Source organism: Heteronotia binoei, chromosome 15 (assembly GCF_032191835.1).
Source record: "Heteronotia binoei isolate CCM8104 ecotype False Entrance Well chromosome 15, APGP_CSIRO_Hbin_v1, whole genome shotgun sequence".
NCBI lineage: Eukaryota > Metazoa > Chordata > Lepidosauria > Squamata > Gekkonidae > Heteronotia > Heteronotia binoei.
Window position 1 is genome coordinate 64,195,647 of NC_083237.1, and position 20,510 is coordinate 64,216,156.

Consider the following 20,510-nt stretch of genomic DNA (forward strand, 5'->3'; position numbering starts at 1 on the left):
TCCCTCAGAGCTGAGGTGGATTGATATCCCTTCCCTTGTATGCATTAGCACAAGCTTGTGTCTTCTTTTTTGCCCACTGACTCTGTTCTCAAAGGCGGCTGCTTCTTGAAAGCTTGAGAGATAGAAAAGATGGTGTGGTAACAGACTGGGCAGAACCCTCCAGATGACTTCCACAAACTGTTAAGAACATAAAGAAGCCATGTTGGATCAGGCCAATGGCCCATCCAGTCCAACACTCTGTGTCACATAAGAACATAAGAGAAGCCATGTTAGATCAGGCCAGTGGCCCATCCAGTCCAACACTCTGTGTCACCGAAGAACATAAGAGAAGCCTTGTTGGATCAGGCCAATGGCCCATTCAGTCCAACACTCTGTGTCACAGAAGAGCATAAGAAAAGCCATGTTGGATCAGGCCAGTGGCCCATCCAGTCCAACACTCTGTGTCACAGAAGAACATAAGAGAAGCCATGTTAGATCAGGCCAGTGGCCCATCCAGTCCAACACTCTGTGTCACAGAAGAACATAAGAGAAGCCATGTTGGATCAGGCCAATGGCCCATCCAGTCCAACACTCTGAGTCACATAAGAGAAGCCATGTTGGATCAGGCCAATGGCCCATCCAGTCCAACACTCTGAGTCACATAAGAGAAGCCATGTTGGATCAGGCCAATGGACCATCCAGTCCAACACTCTGTCACACAGTGACCCAGACCAGGTGCCATCAGGAGGTTCTTCTGCCCTGGACAGAGAGTTCCAACAATACCCCGTGGCTAATAGCCACTGATGGACCTCTGCTGTAGGTGCTTATCCAATCCCCTGTTGAAGCTGGCTATGCTTGCAGCCACCACCACCTCCTGTGGCAGTGAATTCCACATGTTAATCACCCTTTGGGTGAAGAAGTACTTTCTTTTATCCGTTCAAATCTGACTGCTCAGCAATTTCATTGAATGTCCGTGAGTTCTTGTATTGTGAGAAAGGGAGAAAAGGACTTCTCTCTCTGCCTTCTCTAACCCGTGCATAATCTTGTAAATCTCGATCATGTCACCCCTGAGACGGTGTTTCTCCAAGCAAAAGATCCCCAAGCTCTTTAACCTTTCTTCATAGGGAAAGTGTTCCAAACCTTTAATCCAGGAGTCCCCAATCCCCGGGCCGGGGACCAGTTCCGGGCTGTGGCCTTTTTGAAATAGGCCACGCAGCCTCACCGCCCCCCCCCCCCCCGCAGCCTCACCGCTCCCCCCTGCAGTGCCTCTTCTTCCTCCCCTGTTTTCACCATTTTAAGGGAAGGGAAAGAGGCAAGGGCAGTGGCGGTTTTCCTGCCCATCAGCTGATTGGTGGGGGGGGGGGTGTTGGCCTGGGAGGCGCTTCACGGCCCCTTCCCCAGACTTAAAATAGTGGAAATGGGGGGAAGGAAGAGGCGAGGCTGTGCTGGAAGGTGAAGGACGGAGGAGGAAACGGGGAGGCAAACGGGAGGAGGAGGCGGTGAGGCTGCGCAGGGGGCGAAGGAGGGAAGAGGAAACGTCGTGGGGGGCAAGCCAAATTGGGTGCCCCCACCCTGCCAGCCCTAGGGCCATGATCGGCACGCCAGCCCTGGGGCTGGTCCCCGGGGCCAAAAAGGTTGGGGACCACTGCTTTAATCAATCTAGTTGCCCTTTTCTGTACTTTTTCCAATGTTATAAGAGCAGGAACAGAATTTGTGTAGCACTTCAGAACAAGTAAAGAAGCGAACAGTGGCTCATGACAGCTCATGCCCTTCCACAAATTTTGTTCATTTTTAAGATTCTACTGCTGTTATGATACGTTAAATGATGCAAAATTCCATATTGGGATCCTAGTTTCGGCAAGCTATACACAGTAGTAATAGACTGCATAGGCTTGGACACAGAGAGACGCTCAGGCTGTGTTTTTGTGAAGGGGCTGAGTCCCTTTATGATTCCACAGTTCACACATGCCTTAGTTGTGTATCTGTACTGTGACACAAGATTTGCAGCTGAATTCAGAATGTTCTGGAACACCAGCCTCCCTCACCTCAAGGGGCGACTGTCTGTGTTTCCCCCTCCAGCCACTCATGAGAGAGGGGAGGGACAATGGCTCAGTGGTAGAGCATCTGCTTGGGAAGCAGAAGGTCCCAGGTTCAATCCCTGGCATCTCCAAAAAAGGGTCCAGGCAAATAGGTGTGAAAACCCTCAGCTTGAAACCCTGGAGAGCCACTGCCAGTCTGAGAAGACAATACTGACTTTGATGGACCGAGGGTCTGATTCAGTATAAGGCAGCTTCAGATGTTCATGAGAGCCTCTCTGAAATGGCTTTTGAAGGACGCTGGGCCCTAAGAAAGGAATTCTGGAGCTGTGGAGCAGTCACAGAAGACGCGTGATGACCATCCTCAAGAGGGATGGTCATCACGGGTTCATAGATGGGAGAGGGCCAAAAACCTGCGGCGAAGGTGGGAAGGGCTTTCTGGTGTTCAGGTGCAGTTGCAACGTTTGAGGTTTCTGATGAAGCGTTAATTGCCCGTTCTGTGGTTCAGCAGACAAAGCAGACCTGTGTTCAAATTCCAGCTTCCATTGTGGAGGGTTTTTTTGCAAGCCCCCAGCGTTCAGAGACAGCAGTGCCCGGTGCCCACCCTCCACCCTGGGGCTCCACCAATCTCTGCTATTCCAGGTAGCTGTGGCTCAGCAAAATGGGGCATGAGCCCAGCCATGGCATAACCAAGCCCTCTTGCTAGAATACGCTTGTTGCTTTGAGATGCTTCCTGTTCCATTTCCTGTTGCAACAGGAAACAGCTGTCTGTAGACGGGAGCTTTTCAGAGCGGAGCTTTTTCTCTCCCCCTCCCACTTTCGCTCTTCAGCGTGGATATTTGGTGATAAGACAGAAACACTGTTAAAAGCCTGAGGGCGTACTTCTTAAAAATAAATAGTATATTTACATGAACGAACACGAACGTACATGCTGTTCATGCTAAAGGTGACGTATTTCTCGATGGCTATGATGGATTCTGTTATTATTTGGGTTGTAAACAACCATCCACAAAAGAGGCAGCGGCTGTAAGCCTGCCTGGTTGTTGTTGGGTTTTTTTCCCTTTCATTTTTTTCCGGAGGCCTAATCAGAGCCGCGCCGCATGTCAGTCGCATCTTCTAGTTGGCTGGCAGGGATGCAGCATCCGATTGAACGGCTAATATTCAGGTTGCTATGGCAACTGAGACCAAGAGGGCTGTGGCATTTGAAAAAGCCATTTTCTCTCTTCCACTTCCATCCCACCCCCCCACCCCTCTCCCCCCTCCCCTTCCTCCTCCTGCAGACACTGCTCTATTATCTCATTCCTTCAAAGGAAACGATGCATATAATGTGCCAGGTGATCTCTGGCAGTTTCCATTTTAAACCTCCCCCCCCCCTCGCCCGTCCTGCTGTGGGTGCCACCGACAGCGGTACAATTTGTAGCACGTAGCAAGCAGCTCTGGATTTCTGAAGTGTTGTCTGTGATGGCCAAGGAAGGAATTCCCATCACCCCAGCCCAGCCCTGGTCATGATCGAAGTGTTGCCATTCATCTTGGAGGAAAAGAATTCCGGGATTATCAAGTGCTGGGTTGGCTGTTTTGAGGGTCTGTGGCTCAGTGGCAGAGCCTCTGCTTGGCATGCAGAAGGTCCCAGGTTCAATCCCCGGCATCTCCAGTTAAAAGATCTTGCAGGAGGTGATGTGAAAGACCCCTGCCGGAGACCCTGGATAGCCACTGCCAGTCTGAGGAGACAATCCTGACTTTGATGGTCCAAAGCGGGGTCTGATTCAGTATAAGGCAGACTCATGCGGACACTGTCTGTCTGTCTATCGTCTGTCTGTCTAGTACAGCTCATACAGCTATCACCTTAAGCCAAAGTCAGAATGAAAAAAATTATTTTAAAAGACCTTAGTGTTATTTCTCTTACAACAACAAACACAAGCCTTTATTGGCATATATTAGATTAGAAATAAGGCAAAAATAGAGATACAGTAATAACAAAATAAACGAGTCATATACAGCTATATATTGGACAGTCGATCCTTGATTGCCATACTCAAGAATAAATGCAAAGGACAGCGGCAGCACAATATACAAAATACAAATGCAACGCAAGCATTTTTCCTTTGGAAGCCGACAAGCAACGGAGGGACTCCTTTGGAACTTCGATTTTGACTCCTTTGGAACTTCGATTTTGAGTCTTTGTGAAAATAAGAACCTTTGTGGGGTCCTCCCTGAAATAATACATTTGAGACTTTGTGTTGCTAAAATGTTTTTAATATATGGTGATTTCTGTATGTTTCTACACAATATAATATAATTTGTACAAGGTATTTAATAGTGTGATTTGCACAATATTTTTTGGTACATTTGTATACTCAAGAATAAAGCAACCTTTTCAGTTATTTCAGATGACAAATCATTCAGAAGCTGGTATATTTCTTTTATATTTATATTGCACCTTCGAATTTTGCCACTGAGAGGGGGGCATGATCATTTGTATCTGGGCTCACGTATCTAGCAATTCTGTATTTTTTTAAAGCTCAGTCTTATCTCTTGAGGAGTGACTTGGCTCCCCCCCCCCAGTTCTGTTAACTGCCACCCTCAGTTATCCAAACACGCATGAGGTAGGCTGGGGGGAGATCCATTGCTGCTTTCTGCCACCGTCTGTTTTGCCAGCTGCTCCTCTCGCATCTTGTTATCTTGGAGGGGGTGGGAGCTGTAAAATAGAGAGGGGAGGGATACTGCTTCTCAGTTTGCCACTCATTTACAAAATGGTTTCCGTGGGGAGGGGGGGTGGCACCTTGCAGAAGAGAGAGTGGAAGTGAGGGATAAACTAGATAGCCCAGCCTAGCCCAGTCTCATCAAGCTAAACGGGGTTAGCTTGGCTACTATTCGGATGGGAGACCTCCAAGGAATACCAGGGATGTGACATGAAGGTAGGCAGGGCCAGACGTAGACTGTTTGGCACCCAAGGCAAGGCTAAAGATTTGCACGCACGCACCCCTTCTCTGGGGTTGCTGCAGCTCAATCTCTACATTCTATCCTGTGAGCCCATAGGCTGCAGTTACCCCAGAGAAGGAATTGCCCTGCCACCCCGTGCCTCTTGGAGACTCTGAGAGGTGTGGGAGGGGGAAGATCCTTTCACTGCTTTCGCTCCGCAGGGGCGCAAAAAGCAGGGAGAAAGCCCCACCACCCATGCCACTCGAAGACTTTGAGAAGTGTGCTGGAGGGGGGACTTGGAGGGGCATCCAATTCTGCACCCCCGGACCGCTAGTGCTCTAGGCAGTTGCCTCATTTGCCTAGTGGGCGGTCCGGCCCTGGAGGCAGGCAATGGCAAATCACCTCTGGACGTCTCCTGCCTTGAAAACCCCGCCAGGGGCTGCCATAAGTCAGCTGTGACTTGCTGGCACTTTCCACCAACTACCAAGGAGGTGGCGGTGGCTACAAGCATAGCCAGCTTCAAGAGGGGATTGGATAAGCATATGGAGCAGAGGTCCATCAGTGGCTATTAGCCACAGCGTATTGTTGGAACTCGCTGTCTGGGGCAAATGATGCTCTGTATTCTTGGTGCTTGGGGGGGGGAGGGTAACAGTGGGAGGGCTTCTAGTGTCCTGGGCCCACTGGGGGACCTCCTGATGGCACCTGGTTTTTTGGCCACTGTGTGAGACAGAGCGTTGGACTGGATGGGCCATTGGCCTGATCCGACATGGCTTCTCTTATGTTTTTATGTGACACAGAGTGTTGGACTGGATGGTCCACTGGCCTGATCCAACATGGCTTGTCTGATGTTCTTCTGTGACACAGAGTGTTGGACTGGATGGGCCATTGGCCTGATCCGACGTGGCTTCTCTTATGTTTTTATGTGACACAGAGTGTTGGACTGGATGGTCCACTGGCCTGATCCAACATGGCTTGTCTGATGTTCTTCTCTGACACAGAGTGTTGGACTGGATGGGCCATTGGCCTGATCCAACATGGCTTCTCTGATGTTCTTATGTGACACAGAATGTTGGACTGGAGGCCATTGGCCTGATCCGACGTGGCTTCTCTTACATTCTAAAGTGGGAGTCTGCCCACTGGCATTCAGTCACTGAATGGGGACCAGTTGGACATGACCGTTGAGGGGAGAAATAGCGCCATGCGCAGCTTTTATTAATCCAGGTGGGCGGCCATGTTGTTCTGAAGCAGCAGAACAAAGTCTGAGTCCAGTGACACCTTTAAGACCAGCCAAGTTTTATTCTGGGTGTAAGCTTCCATGTGCGGGCACACTGCCTCAGATACAGGGAAACAAAATTTCCTCCGCCATTACATATAGGAAGAGGGGGATTGTTCAGTTGCCAGGAAAGACCAATTTGAGTCAAGACACAGAGGCCCTTCCTGGCAACTAAACAGCGCTCCACACCCTCTCTCTTCCTGTATGTAATAGCTGAGGGGATTCTGCTTCACCGTATCTGAAGAAGAGGGCTTGCATAGGAAATACTTTCAATAAAACTTTGTTGGTCTTAAAAGGTGTCACTGAATTCAAGCTTTCATTAATGTTCCCTTGCTGTTAGGCTACCGGGTGCTGGGACGCCTGAACTCTTGCAGCTCGGACATGGCAGAATTGGGTTTGCAGATGGGTTTGGGAAGCCGTGCAAGGGTAAGACAGTTCTTGTTGTCATGTTCTCTCTGCAATCGGCCTTGTTCCTTGCCGGGCCAAAAGCGAGAAGGCAAAGTTCAGGTGCGTTTCGCAACTGGCGCGCCTAAAGCTGGCTTTGAAGATGTGTGGGCTGTAATCCTGGATAAAAAAAAAAATTTGGCCAGTACAAGATGTGAGCCTGTGTATCCCGAATTACCCCTAGAGGACACTGGGCTCCTTCCCTAATGCCAGCTTTGTCTCCACCTTTTGAAAGCCTCATCTGCTGTTTCTGTTCCGTCTTGGATTTCGGTGTCGAAACACCCAGGTCATAGTTAACGGCGCCCAAAGGCTGAAGCAATGTTTTCACGAGCCAGATTTCAAAATCGGTTGCGGATGTTTGCAGCCGTCTCTGCTCTCTTGCGCTCGCTTATGATGTGAGCAAAACCATGCAAATTGCAATCCCAAAGCTGATACGGACGTGGCCCTCTGGTTTGTGTTAAAAACATGTCTGGAGAACCTTGCGGCACAAACCTCTGTCTTGGCTTCCCTCGCTGTTTACATTTCTAGAGAACTGGGAGAGGGGCTGGGATTTGGTCCCAGGTCCAGCGACAAGAGGAGGAGAAACAGTTTCTCTCGCACACATTAAAGGGATGATCATCTGTGCTCAAAGTTTCCGGTGAAATTATGATGAAATCGACAGTGTGCTCTTCCTTGCTTTTCGTCCTTTCACACCCAATTGCTTACCAAGGAAGCCCAGATTCTTAATGGGGATGTTTGTAATTTCGCTTTTGTTAAGTCTTCACAGACTCCATCATGAGGCAATGCAAGGAGTTCTGTTGCCCCCAGATGTTTGTCGGCTTCCTCGGTGCCCTCTTCGCTTCCTGAGATTTCAAACAACCGTCTCCCTTCCCTCTTTCAAGCCCATCTCGGTAGTCTTGAGAGCTAGAAAAATATCAGAGCCAGAGCATTTTTTGCAGCAGGAGCTCCTTTGCCTATTAGGCCACACACCCCTGATGGAGCCAATCCTCCAAGAGCTTACAGGGCTCTTAGTACAGGGTCCAGAGATAGAATTCTAGCAGGGGTTCCTTTGCATATGAGGCCACACACCCCTGATGGAGCCAATCCTCCAAGAGCTTGGAAATCTAGCAAGGGCTCCTTTGCATATTAGGCCACACACCCCTGATGTAGCCAATCCTCCAAGAGCTTGGAATTCTAGCAAGGGCTCCTTTGCATATTAGGCCACACACCCCTGATGGAGCCAATCCTCCAAGAGCTTACAGGGCTCTTAGTACAGGGTCCAGAGATAGAATTCTAGCAGGGGTTCCTTTGCATATTAGGCCACACACCCCTGATGTAGCTAATCCCCCAAGAGCTTACAGGGCTCTTAGTACAGGGTCCAGAGATAGAATTCTAGCAGGGGTTCCTTTGCATATTAGGCCACACACCCCTGATGTAGCCAATCCCCCAAGAGCTTACAGGGCTCTTAGTACAGGGTCCAGAGATAGAATTCTAGCAGGGGTTCCTTTGCATATTAGGCCACACACCCCTGATGGAGCCAATCCTCCGAGAGCTTACAGGGCTCTTAGTACAGGGCCTTCTGTAAGCTCCAGGAGGATTGGCTACATCAGGGGGTGTGGCCTAATATGCAAAGGAGTGCCTGCTACACAAAAAGCCCTGATCAGAGCCAGAGTTTTTTTTTGGGGGGGGTTGTTTTTTAAATGGAAACAGGTTGTGAGGGTGCTGGAACTGCAGTCAGTACAATCCCTTGTTTTGTTTTGTTTTTACTTTATTGACATCCTTCCCCTTTTCTCCCTAATGGGGACCCGAAACAATTTATATCGTTCTCCTCTGCCCTGTTTTAGCCTCACATCAACCTTGTGAGGTGGGTTAGGCCCAGAGTGTGTGACTGGCCCAAGGTCACTCAGCAAGCTTCCATGGCACCAGTGGGGATTCGAACCCGGGCCTTCCAGATCCTGGTCGAACTCTCTGACTGCTACACCATGCCAGCTCTTTTCTGTGCTTGTGTGATAGTGGGGAGTGTACACCCAGCCCAAAGTGTCTTGAGTAAAAAAAAATGTTAGTCCAAGGACTGATTCTGCTTTGGGCTGTTGTGGCTTCATGCAGCCTCCCTAAAACACGTGCGTAACAGTACCTGAAGGAAGTTGAAGGCGCACTTAGTTCCATCCATTGCTACGCGGTGATATTTGCTTTCAGCCGCCCACAGTGACTTGGCAGAGAAGATCGGAGTCAATTTGTGTTGGGTTGAAGTGAGAGGCACTGGTTTTCTGTGGCAGAACTATTGTGGGAAGTGTGACGGTTGAATGAAATGGGGGGAGGAGGGGCTCTCTGTCTTGAAATAGGATCCACCTGATCGCTGGTGTGGACCCAGATGGAGGCTGATGAGGCAAGAAGACATTAGGTGTGTTGTAGACTAGCCAATCAGGAATCAAAGGCCACTGTAGGATCAAGAGAAGGTGGGAGAAGTGGCTTAAGCCTTCCAGGCGTGCAAAAGCTGCCTTTGACAGCCGCAAGGTGTGTGAACTAATACACTTCACCCGGATCCAAAGAAGATTAGAGGAGAATCTCCTTTACAGTTCTAAACTGAGATGGTGGTGGTTTTTTTCCAGATTGTCTTCCTGGGACCCTTGGGGTTCCTTGCAAGTTTGTCAGGGGGGTTCCTTGATGAGAAGATGTACAAAGGATCTCGGGGTCTTAGTGGATCATTCAGTGAACATGAGCCAGCAGTGTGATACGGTAGCTAAAAAGGCAAATATGGTTTTGTGCTGTATCAACAGAAGCAAAGTGATGGTTTCATTTTACTCTGGTTAGACCCCACCTGGAGTATTGTTCAGTTTTGGGCACCACAATTTAAGAAGTTGAACAAAGCAAGAGTCAAGCTGCACCTTTAAGACCAACCAAGTTTTATTCAGAACATAAACTTTCGTGCGCTCTCTAAGCACACTTCATCAGACGAGGGGATCAGGTACACAGAAGCACATGAAAAGCACACAAAAGCTTACGTTCTGAATAAAACTTGGTTGGTTTTAAAAGTGCAACTTGATTTGCTTTGTTCAACCACTTCAGACCAACACGGCTGCCCACAATTTAAGAAGGATATAGACAAGGTGGAAGGTGTCCAGAGGAGAGCAATGAAGATGGTGAGGGGTCTGGAGACCAAGACCTATGAGGAAAGGTTGAAGGAGCTGGGGATGTTTAGCCTGGAGAGGAGACAACTGAGAGGTGATAGGATCACCATCTTCAAGTACTTGAAGGGCTGTCTTATAGAGGATGGTGTAGAATTGTTTTCTGTGGTCCCAGAAGGTAGGACCAGAACCAGTGGGTTGATATTAAATTGAAAGAGTTCTTGACTAAACATTAGAAAGAACTTCCTGACCGTTAAAGCAGTTCCTCAGTGGAACAGGCTTCCTCGGGAGGTGGTGGGCTCTCCTTCCTTGGAGGTTTTTAAGCAGAGGCTAGAGGGCCATCTGACAGCAATGCTGATTCTGTGAACTTAGGCAGATCATGAGCGGGAGGGCACGAAGGGATGCATCGGTGCTTAGTACTCATGGCCCTTTCTTACATGCCCAGGGAAATGCTTATCACCACTTCAAAATCAAGCAGCAATTTTTCTCCAGGCCAGTTTGGCCAGGGATCCTGGAGGTTTTCACCCATCTTCTGGGCATGAACTCTGTGGCTGCAGGGGGAGATATTCGTGAACTTCCTGCGTTGTGCATGGGGTTGGACTAGATGACCTCGGATGTCCCTTCCAACTCTATGATTCTAAGGTCAGTGATGAGATGACCTTCCCTGAGAGACCACTCCCTTTCCACTGCAGACAATCCATGTGAAATGTGTGTCTTTGCAGAGTGTGGGGTGTGTGCTAGGGGCATGCTGCAGGGCTCTGTGCGTTTTGTGGTGTGCTGGGGGCACAACGACCCTGAATTCCCTGCAGTGCAAAAGGGGGCCCCTGGTAGATGTCTGAGGCTTCCTCAAGGCACACATTTGTGGGCAGAGAGTTCTGCAAAGGCAGGAAGTTTGAATGTGGCCTCCCTTGTTCCAGAGGCTCCAGGTGGGTCATGACACTTTCCTCCCACCATTTATTGTATTGTTTTACAAGCCAAGGTCAGGGGATCCTCCCAGGGGCTAGCCTTCTGCTCCACCACCAAGAACAAATATCACTCAGCTGCAGCCCACCTCGGCTTGTGGTCATTAAAGCCAGACGCGAATGAAGGAGATCGCCTTTTGGTAGAATGAGGTTGGTTCCAAAGCAGGGGAAGGGATGCCTTTCCTTTTGGAGGGACCCCCTACTTTCAGGAGCCTTCCCTCTGGACCAGTCCAGAATAGTTCCCAGGGGCTGGAGAAGGCAGACTAAGGTGCCCTCTGAAAGTCTCTAGTGATGGAAGAGGCAGAAGCAGCAGCTGGTATTGCTGCGCAAAAATACACACCCCAGGTCTCTGCAGAGCATAAATTTTCTAAATAGATAATATATTTGGGCTTGGCAATTATTTATGGGAGTACCTGAGAGCAGGTGGCCAAACTGCAGCTCGGGAGCTACATGCGGCTCTTTCACGCATATTGTGCAGCCCTCGGAGGAACGAGGAAGAGCTTAATGCAGACTTACTCTCATGCTTAGCATTGGGATCTCAGTCAGCCTCTTGAGCACTGACCTATTAGGTCAGTGACTATTTCCGCTACGTGTAAAGCAGGGAAGGAGGAGGAAATAGGCAGGCTTGCAAGCTCTTCTCCACCACAGAGGAAGTCTGGGGACCTAGAGCAGGGAAGGATAACACAAGAGCCAAGGGAGGCACTGGAAGGAGGGACAAAATTAAAGAGGGTGGCACAGGGTCCCCCCATTGTTTCATAGTTCTTATAGGAGCTGTAATGATGCAAACGGTGGTCAGTGATTTATACGGTACCTGTGTGTTTCCTGCTCCCACTGCTGCCGAAAAATAATTTCCTAACCTTTCCCTATGCTGGTCTTATGGGAACTGTTATTCCCAGCTTTTGTTTTTTTTTTTAAAAAGGTCTCTTTCCAGCAGTTGCATTGCAAAGTGCATACATATGCATTTTATCTTTCTGTGCAAAAAAAAGTATTGAATTTTAATAAAGACATGCGTGTGCGATATTTGTTCACGTCTTGCGGCTCTCGAAGATCTGACATTTATTCTGTGTGACTCTTACATTAAGCAGGTTTAGCCATCCCTGGTACAGAGTGCCAGAAGAGGGAAGGAGGCATGGTATAGTCCAATCTTGTCACATCTCAGATGTTAAGCATGGTCACCGCTTGGTAGGGAGACCACCAAGGACGTCTCTACAGAGGAAGGCAATGGAAAATCCCCTCAGCTTCTCACTTGCCTTGGAAGCCCTTTGCTGGGGTTGCCATAAATCGGGAGATTTTTCTCCAGAACTAGTGCTGCAGGAATGTGTTTCGATATGCACTGATAAATGGGATACGTCTCTTAGACAAAGGAACATAAATCGGGAGCTGAGCAGGGTCAACGCTTGGAAGGGAGACCACCCATTTATTTTTATTAATTAATTTATTTTATTACATTCGTATCCCGCTCTCCCCTGAAGGGCTCAGGGCGACTAACAACCGTTAAAACAACATAGCGCTAAAGCAAAATCGCAATAAAATCATTAAAAACACGTCATACCATTTTGCACAATTCAGAAACATTCCATTCCGTTTCAGGAAGGTTCTGCAGAGGAAAGCAGTGGCAAACCACCTCTGCCGCTCACTTGCCTTAAAGACTCTTATTTATTTTATTGGATTTATATCCCGCCCTCCCCGCCGAAGCAGGCTCAGGGTCTTGCTTCGTGAATCTTGGATGAGAGATTGCCAAGCAAGACTTTTTGTAGGATGGCAGTGGCAAACCATCTCTGAAAAAGAAGAAGACGACTGCAGATTTATACCCCGCCCTTCTCTCTGAATCAGAGACTCAGAACAGCTTATAATCCCCTATATCTCCCCCCCCCCCCCGCACACACAACAGACAACCTGTGAGGTGGGTGGGGCTGATAGGGCTCTCACAGCAACTGCCCTTTCAAGGACAACTCCTACAAGAGCTCTGGCTGACCCAAGGCCATGCCAGCAGGTGAAAGTGGAGGAGTGGGGAATCAAACCCGGTTCTCCCAGATAAGAGAGCTCTGGCTGACCCAAGGCCATTCCAGCAGGTGCAAGTGGAGGAGTGGGTGAATCAAACCCGGTTCTCCCAGATAAGAGAGCTCTGGCTGACCCAAGGCCATTCCAGCAGCTGCAAGTGGAGGAGTGGGGAATCAAACCCGGAACTCCCAGATAAGAGAGCTCTGGCTGACCCAAGGCCATTCCAGCAGCTGCAAGTGGAGGAGTGGGGAATCAAACCCGGTTCTCCCAGATAAGAGAGCTCTGGCTGACCCAAGGCCATTCCAGCAGGTGCAAGTGGAGGAGTGGGGAATCAAACCTGGTTCTCCCAGATAAGAGAGCTCTGGCTGACCCAAGGCCATTCCAGCAGGTGCAAGTGGAGGAGTGGGGAATCAAACCTGGTTCTCCCAGATAAGAGTACTTAACCACTACACCAAACTGGCTCTCTGCTTATCGCTTGCCTTGTAAGCCCCTTGCTGGAGTCGCCCTAAGTCTTCGATCGCCAAGAAAGACTCTGCAGAGGAAGGCCATGACAAACCATCCTTGCTTCTTACTAGCCTTGAAAGCCCTTGCTGGGGGCCACCAGAAGTCAGCTGCAACTTTACACACCCTCCCCCCACACACACACACACACAAAGAGAAAATTTTTATCCCCTTGGTGATTCACATTCAACGTCCCCAGCTCCCCTCAGCACCTGCGGCCTGCTATGGCTTTCCAGTGCGGTCAACTGAGTCTGCTAAGGCATTGCAAAAATAGCAAATTAATCAGGGATTTCCAGCGCCACTCAGTGCGGCATAAGTAAATACCTGGAGCAGTGTCCTGATGGCACCCCCATCCAGCAGCAGGTATGGCATTCTCTTTCTCGTAGGCTTAAGACAAGACACCGGCCAACGTGTCTTTCATACTAAATGTCTGAGAGAATCCCTGGTGGAAATTAGCAACAGAAAGAAGAGAAAACGGGAGGAAGACTAAAGGTTTGCTGAAAAGCGTTGAAAGGAAGTAGTGAATCAGTAATGTAAGCTTGGAGTTTTTTTAAAAAAACCCAACTGATGATGTGGTGAAATCGTCATTTTATTATTTATTTATTGATATCCCACCTTTTACTGGATCTCCCAGATCCCAGCCCAACGCTTTAACTACAGCGCCCTGCGTGGCCCTCTTTCTGAAGATCTTTCCCTACCTTTCAGGAAGTAATAGAGTTTTTTTAAAAACAAAAAATTAAGTTGATGTCTGGCATCTGTGATTATCTTTGCTGTGGGTTGGATCCCGACAGCTTTTTCGCTCAGGCCAATTCCGCACGTAGCACTTGCCCTTTTGTGTGGGGCTCCTCACAGTGGCTCTTTCCCGCTAATTCTGCATTGGCATCTCCTGGGGCTGAGCGTTCCCTGCTTGCTCCCTGCCCCACACAGACTTGCGAGCCAAGAACGAGACTGGGACAAAGGCTAATGCGGAATCAGTCTTACCCAGTCCTCTCCGCAATCCAACCCCTCCCATTTCACATGGTTTTTGTTTAATTCAGGTCCCGTGGTTCTGAACATGGGGCTGCTTGTGTGGTGAAAAAAGATGCCTTCTTACTTTTTAGGGTTGCCAATCCCCAGGTGGGGGCAGGGGATCCCCCGGTTTGGAGACCCTCCCCCTGCTTCAGGGTCGTCAGAAAGCGGGGGGAGGGGAGGGAAATGTCTGCTGGGAACTCTATTATTCCCTAGGGAGATTTATTCCCATAGAAAATCATGGAGAATTGATCCGTGAGTATCTGGGGCTCTGGGGGGGCTGTTTTTTGAGGTAGAGGCACCAAATTTTCAATATAGCATTTAGTGCCTCTCCCCAAAATACCCCCCAAGTTTCAAAAAGATTGTACCAGGGGGTCCAATTCTATGAGCCCCAAAAGGAGGTGCCCCTATCCATTATTTCCTGTGGAAGGAAGGCATTGAAAAGGTGTGCCGTCCCTTTAAATGTGATGGCCAGAACTCTCTTTGGAGTTCAATTATGCTTGTCACAGCCTTGATATTGGCTCCACCCCTAATGTCTCCTGGCTCCACCCCCAAAGTCCCCAGATATTTCTTGAATTGGACTTGGCAACCCTATTACTTTTGCGTCAGCAGAAAAGCTAGTAGTCTCACCCACTACCCGTATGTGCGTTTTTTAACTCTTGCTCTTAAAATGGTTTCCGTTTTCCTCTTTCTGAGTGAGACAGCGATAATTATACAGATCTTCATGTCTATTAATTTTTATAAATTGTAATGGATTGTTGCTCTGTTTTTAACTGTTTCGTTGTATGTTATTTTTATGTTGTGCATTGCCCAGAGCCAGGGGTAAGCTGGGGTAGGTGATAAATCAAGTATAATAAATCGATCAAAAGAGAGAGAGGGGAAGGGTGATTTTTGAAATCCGTTGTTCAGCTGAGACCAATTCCTCGCTAGCAGTTGTTCCAACCCCTGGACTTCTGCTTTCCCCGGCTCAAGCGATCAATTCCCCACCAGTTGCTGCGTGGGCGCATTTTGATCTGCAGCTCCCTTCAATTTCCCTCGCAGCTTCCAGATCGCAAAAAAAAACAAGAGCAGGAAGCTGCGAGGGAAATCGGAGGGAGCCGTGGGTCAAAATGTGCCCACGCAGCAACCGGTGGAGAATTGATTGCTTGAGCTGAGGAAAGCGGAAGCCTGAAGGGCGGATCAGTAAGGAATTGGTGCTGGTTTCAGCTTGGGTAGGTTGACTGAATTTCTTGTTCCCCCAGCAGTGAACGTTACATTTTACGGCATCCACACTCTAAAACAAAATATTGCCTTTGCCTCCGGAGCACCCGTCCTCTAGAACAGGGGTCCTCAACCTTTTTGAGCCTGTTGGGCACCTTTGGAATTCTGCATGGCGTGGTGGGCAGAGCAACAAAATGGCTGCCACAAAATGACTGCTGCAGGAGGTGGAGCCAGCCACAAAATGGCTGCCATGGCTTAACATCAGCAACACAATGCAGATCCTTGTGCTGTGGTGGCAGCTACTGCCAAGGCAACATTTTTTTTAAAAAGTCTGCATAGATCTTCAGTAGTCAGTCAGAAGCCTTGTTGGACAATAGGACTTCCTGGCCCCTCCCTCCCACTTCCTCCAGAGATTTGCTGAACACCAAAAAAGGTGTCTGAAGGTATCATGTTGGGGGGGACCCCTGCTCTACAAACTGGACAAAGGGTGTTCCCTGTGAAGAAAGGTTAAAATGCTTGGAGCTCTTTAGCTTGGAGAAATGTCGATTGAGGGGTGACATGATGGAGAGTTACAAGATGATGCATGGGATAGAGAAGATAAAAAAGTACTTCTATCCCTTTTTTCACAATACAAGAACTCGTGGGCATTCAACGAAATTGCTGAGCAGTCAGGATAGAACAGATAAAGGGAAGTACTTCTTCACCCAAAGAGTGATTGACACGTGGAATTCACTGCCACAGGAGGTGGTGACAGCTGCCAGCATAGCCAGCTTCAAGAGGGGATTGGATAAACATCTGGAGCAGAGGTCCATCAGTGGCTATTAGCCACAGAGTATTGTTGGAACTCGCTGTCTGGGGCAGTGATGGTCTGTATTCTTGGTGCTTGGGGGGGTAACAGTGGGAGGGCTTCTACTGTCTTGGCCCCAATGGTGGACCTCCTGTTGGCACCTGGTATTTTTGGCCACTATGTGACACAGAGTGTTGGACTGGATGGGCCATTGGCCTGATCCAACATGGCTTCCATTATGTTCTTATGTGACACAGAGTGTTGGACTGGATGGGCCACTGGCCTGATCCAACATGGCTTCCCTTATGTTCTTCTGTGACACAATGTTGGACTGGAGGGGCCATTGGCCTGATCCAACATGGCTTCTCTTATGTTCTTATGTAACAAAGAGTGTTGAACTGGATGGGCCATTGGCCTGATCCAACATGGCTTCTCTCATGTTCTTCTGTGACACAGTGTTGGACTGGATGGGCCATTGGCCTGATCCAACATGACTTCTCTCGTGTTCTTCTGTGACACAGTGTTGGACTGGAGGGGCCATTGGCCTGATCCAACATGGCTTCTCTTGTGTTCTTCTGTGACACAGAGTGTTGGACTGGATGGGCCATTGGCGTGATCCAACATGGCTTCTCTCATGTTCTTCTGTGACACAGTGTTGGACTGGATGGGCCACTGGCTTGATCCAACATGGCTTCTCTTATGTTTTTCTGTGACACAGAGTGTTGGACTGGATGGTCCATTGGCCTGATCCAACATGGCTTCTCTCATGTTCTTCTGTGACACAGTGTTGGACTGGATGGGCCATTGGCCTGATCCAACAGGGCTTCTCTTATGTTCTTATGTGACACAGAGTGTTGGACTGGATGGGCCATTGGCCTGATCCAACAGGGCTTCTCTCATGTTCTTAGGTTCAGAACTCTGGACTCTATTCAGTCTGGCTTTCAGAGGCAAGGTTCAAGTTTTTAGTAAGTGGGTTATCTTAGCATACCATTCAGTTTGATCTGATGTCTGTTTTTAAGAAGGGGGGGGGGGTGTTTGTTTTTGCATGGGATGAACTTGCCTAGGATTCTTAGGGCAGAGGGCAAGTTGCCAGGTCCAGGTCAGGAGACTTCTGGAGATTTGGTGTGAATAGATTTTTATTTTTTTAAAGGGATACAGAATAGAAAAAAAAGGAAAGAGGGAAAACATATATTAAAATATAGTTGCCCAAGACACGCATTCCTTAGTCAAAACGTACATGGACAGTATAGGTGAGAAACAAGGAAGTATTGGACTGTGTAAAACCAGACAGGCCATTAGAAAGAAAAAAATCACAAAACTGAGACTGACTTATTTTGGCTATGTCATGCAGAAGAACTCTCTAGAAAAAGCAATTGTGCTTGGATGGGCTAGCAGTAGCTGCAAAAGGAAAACAGGCTGCCAAAGAACACAGCGGCTAGACACCATAAAAGTCGACACCAGCCAGAGCATGGAACAACACAAAGAAACAGCACAAGATGGGAAAACATGAAGAGACCTGGCCCATAGAATCACCAAGAGTCGGACACGGCTGAAGGGTTAACTACAACAAGATGTATACAACAGCAAACGAAACGAGACAGAAAAATATATTATAACTTTAAAATATGATGTAATATATATGGCATTATGATTTTTATGTGACAACATAGTATGCATATATGTGTGTCTATCTATCTATCTATCTATCTATCTATCTATCTATCTATCTATCTATCTATCTATCTATCTATCTATCTATCTATCTATCTATCTATCTATCTATCTATCTGTCTATCTCTGTCTGTCCATCATCCAGGGATTGTTTTGTAGAAAAATAGGTGGTGGAGCTCATCCAGGGATTGTTATGCAGCTGCACCTACTATTCAATGGACAAGGTGGGAAGGAGAAGGGGGAACTGTCAGAAAGGTTCAGGAGCTGTGCTCCTGTGAGCTCCCACTGAATCCGAGGCCTGCTATCATCTCTCTCTCGCTCTCCCCCCCGCTCTCTATCTCTCTATCTATCATCTCTCTCCCTATCTATCTATCATCTCAATAGCTTAAACAATATAATGACTGTGGGGCTGGAGCCTGGGGAGGCCAGGGGCATCAGTGGGGCACAAAGCCCTAGAGTCCCTTCCAAAGCATCCACTTTCTCCAGGGGCCCTGGAGATGAGCTGTGATTCCAGGGGATCCCCAGGCCCCACCTGGAGGCTGGCAGCCCTAGAGGGGGAGGGTCGTATTTCAGAGCTGCCTGTTCCTACCTGCATAGGTGGGCAGCATTGGCTGCCTCTTTCTTGTCTCCATCAGTCCTTTAGCTAAAGAATGGTCTCAGGCATTTTTATCGCTCTGAAATCTGATTCACGCTGAGGCTGCATTCCAAGCGAGCCTTGTTTTTGTTTTGTTTTAAAGACCACATCTTAATTGTAAATTAAATTTATTCCTTAACTAACTGACTGCGCTTATACCCTGTGCTCCTCTCCCCCACCCCCACAGGGAAGCCGATTGCCTGGTGAGATTCTCTCCTTCCCTGTCTCATCCTCACAGCTTGACAACCCGCAGAGTGGAGATTTGATCTCCTAGATCGGACTTTGACACGATTAGGGATGCCAGCCTCCAGGTGGGACCTGGGGATCCCCCAGAACTACCGCTCATCTCCAGACTGCAGTTCAGTCTCAAGTGTAGAAAAAAATGGCTGCTTTGGAGGGTGGACTCTGTGGCCTTGTACCCCACTGAGGTGTCTGTCCTCCCCAGGCCCCACCTCTAAATCTCCAGGAGTTTCCAAAACTGCAACTGGCAGCCTGACCCCTCACCCCCCTCCATGCCAGTGTCCAGTTGGCACTACCCGATGTTGCGCGGGAAGAGAAACTAACTCTCTGTACAGCTCTAGATCTAAATCAAGACCTTCTCTCCTCTGCCACTACCCCTGCAAAGATGTGTTTTCCAAGGGAATGTCTCTTCCTCGTGCTCTCTGCATTGTCGGTTTGCGTTAAACCTCCCAGCCATGTGCATTTCCCCCCTCTCTTTTCCCCGGGTGAGTTTCTGAATTTGCATGAAGAATGTCTCTAGTTCACCAGGCGGACGCCATAAACCAGTTCTGAAGCTGCTGGCCCTGATTGCCTCCAAAACTGGACCTTGAGGGCACCTCCTCCCCCTCGCGCCTCTGTCTGATCTGTTCTAATCTGCTGTTAATCGTGACCCGCCCGAGCTGCCGGGGCGGGAGGCGAGGGGATCTTTGAAGTTCAAGGCAGTCTGTTGCCGAGCAGCAGAGCTGCCTTTAGTGGCACCCTCGCCAGCCTTTGCGCCCTTCTTCCCCCAGGAAATCCCTTCTTTACGTTTTCCATCTCTCCCTGCAGTGAGAAACGCCGCCTGCAAGTGAGCGTCACCCACCCGGTCCAGTGCAGTCTGCATGGTCGGAAATGCACCGTCTCCGTGGAAACCAGGATCAACCAATCACAGCCAGACTTCACCAAGAATCGGGCTGGCTTCATCCTCTGTGTGCCTGGGAATTAGCATCTCTCCTGCTAGGGAAAGGGAGGAGGAGAGAGACGCCTTGGAGAGGCTGCCTTCCCTTCCTCTTGTGCCTTGAATTGGGGGGGAGGGGCTGAGTGCAGAGGAGGAAACGGCCCCTGAGCCATTTTGTACCCAAGTGCCTTTTGTGGGTTAGCTTTTATAGTCCTCTGCTTCTCCTCCCCTGGTACCCATCCGAGAGATGAGCTTGCTGAATAATGTTCAGTTACAGAGGCTCCATTTGGAGGACCTGAAGTCGTTAATGGAGTGGAAGGTGGGCACTCCATAGGATGAATTTTTTTTTTTTTAAACCCAAACCTTGATTTTAAATGGGAGCCGCGTTAGGGGGCGAGAGAGGCTCTCCGTAACGCAGAAGCGTTGGGAGTAGCAATCGTCCTGAATTACTGCTCTCCCTTGCATCTTTTCACGCATCAAAATTGCGTTTGGGAGAATGTCGTCTGTTAATCTGGATTCTGTCACTTTACAGGCTTCCCGACCACAAAGGCCAGGGCGGTTCAGAGCGGGACGGGGTGGGGGGTGGCTTTTGGTAGGGCGGGGGGTGGCGGTGCACAGCCAGAAAGGACGTGGCTGGGCCAGGACATCGTGCACATTATTATCCAAGCCTCTGGCATCGCTGCAGCCCCTGTACCCTCGCAGTTGCCTTTTCCAGCCAAGGGACTTTTTCCTGAGCAGGGCCTGCAGTCCACGTTAACGGGCTTTTCTTTCTGCGTGTGCCAAAATCAGCGTGCCCACCCCACCCCACCCCAAACCGGTGGGCAACCTGTCTGGT

At 49.0% G+C, this 20,510-nt stretch overlaps 1 protein-coding gene across 1 annotated transcript in view; it reads left to right on the forward strand.

Annotated features, from left to right (window-relative positions):
* Window positions 1–19,800, forward strand: part of LOC132584205 (unconventional myosin-Id) — a 440,151-nt gene extending 420,351 nt beyond the window's left edge. Inside the window, exon 22 of the mRNA XM_060256019.1 lies at window positions 19,567–19,800. Coding sequence (XP_060112002.1) covers window positions 19,567–19,723 — 157 coding nt within the window. The 3' untranslated portion in view covers window positions 19,724–19,800. The remainder of the gene's footprint in view (window positions 1–19,566) is intronic.
* The last annotated feature ends 710 nt before the right edge of the window (window positions 19,801–20,510 follow it).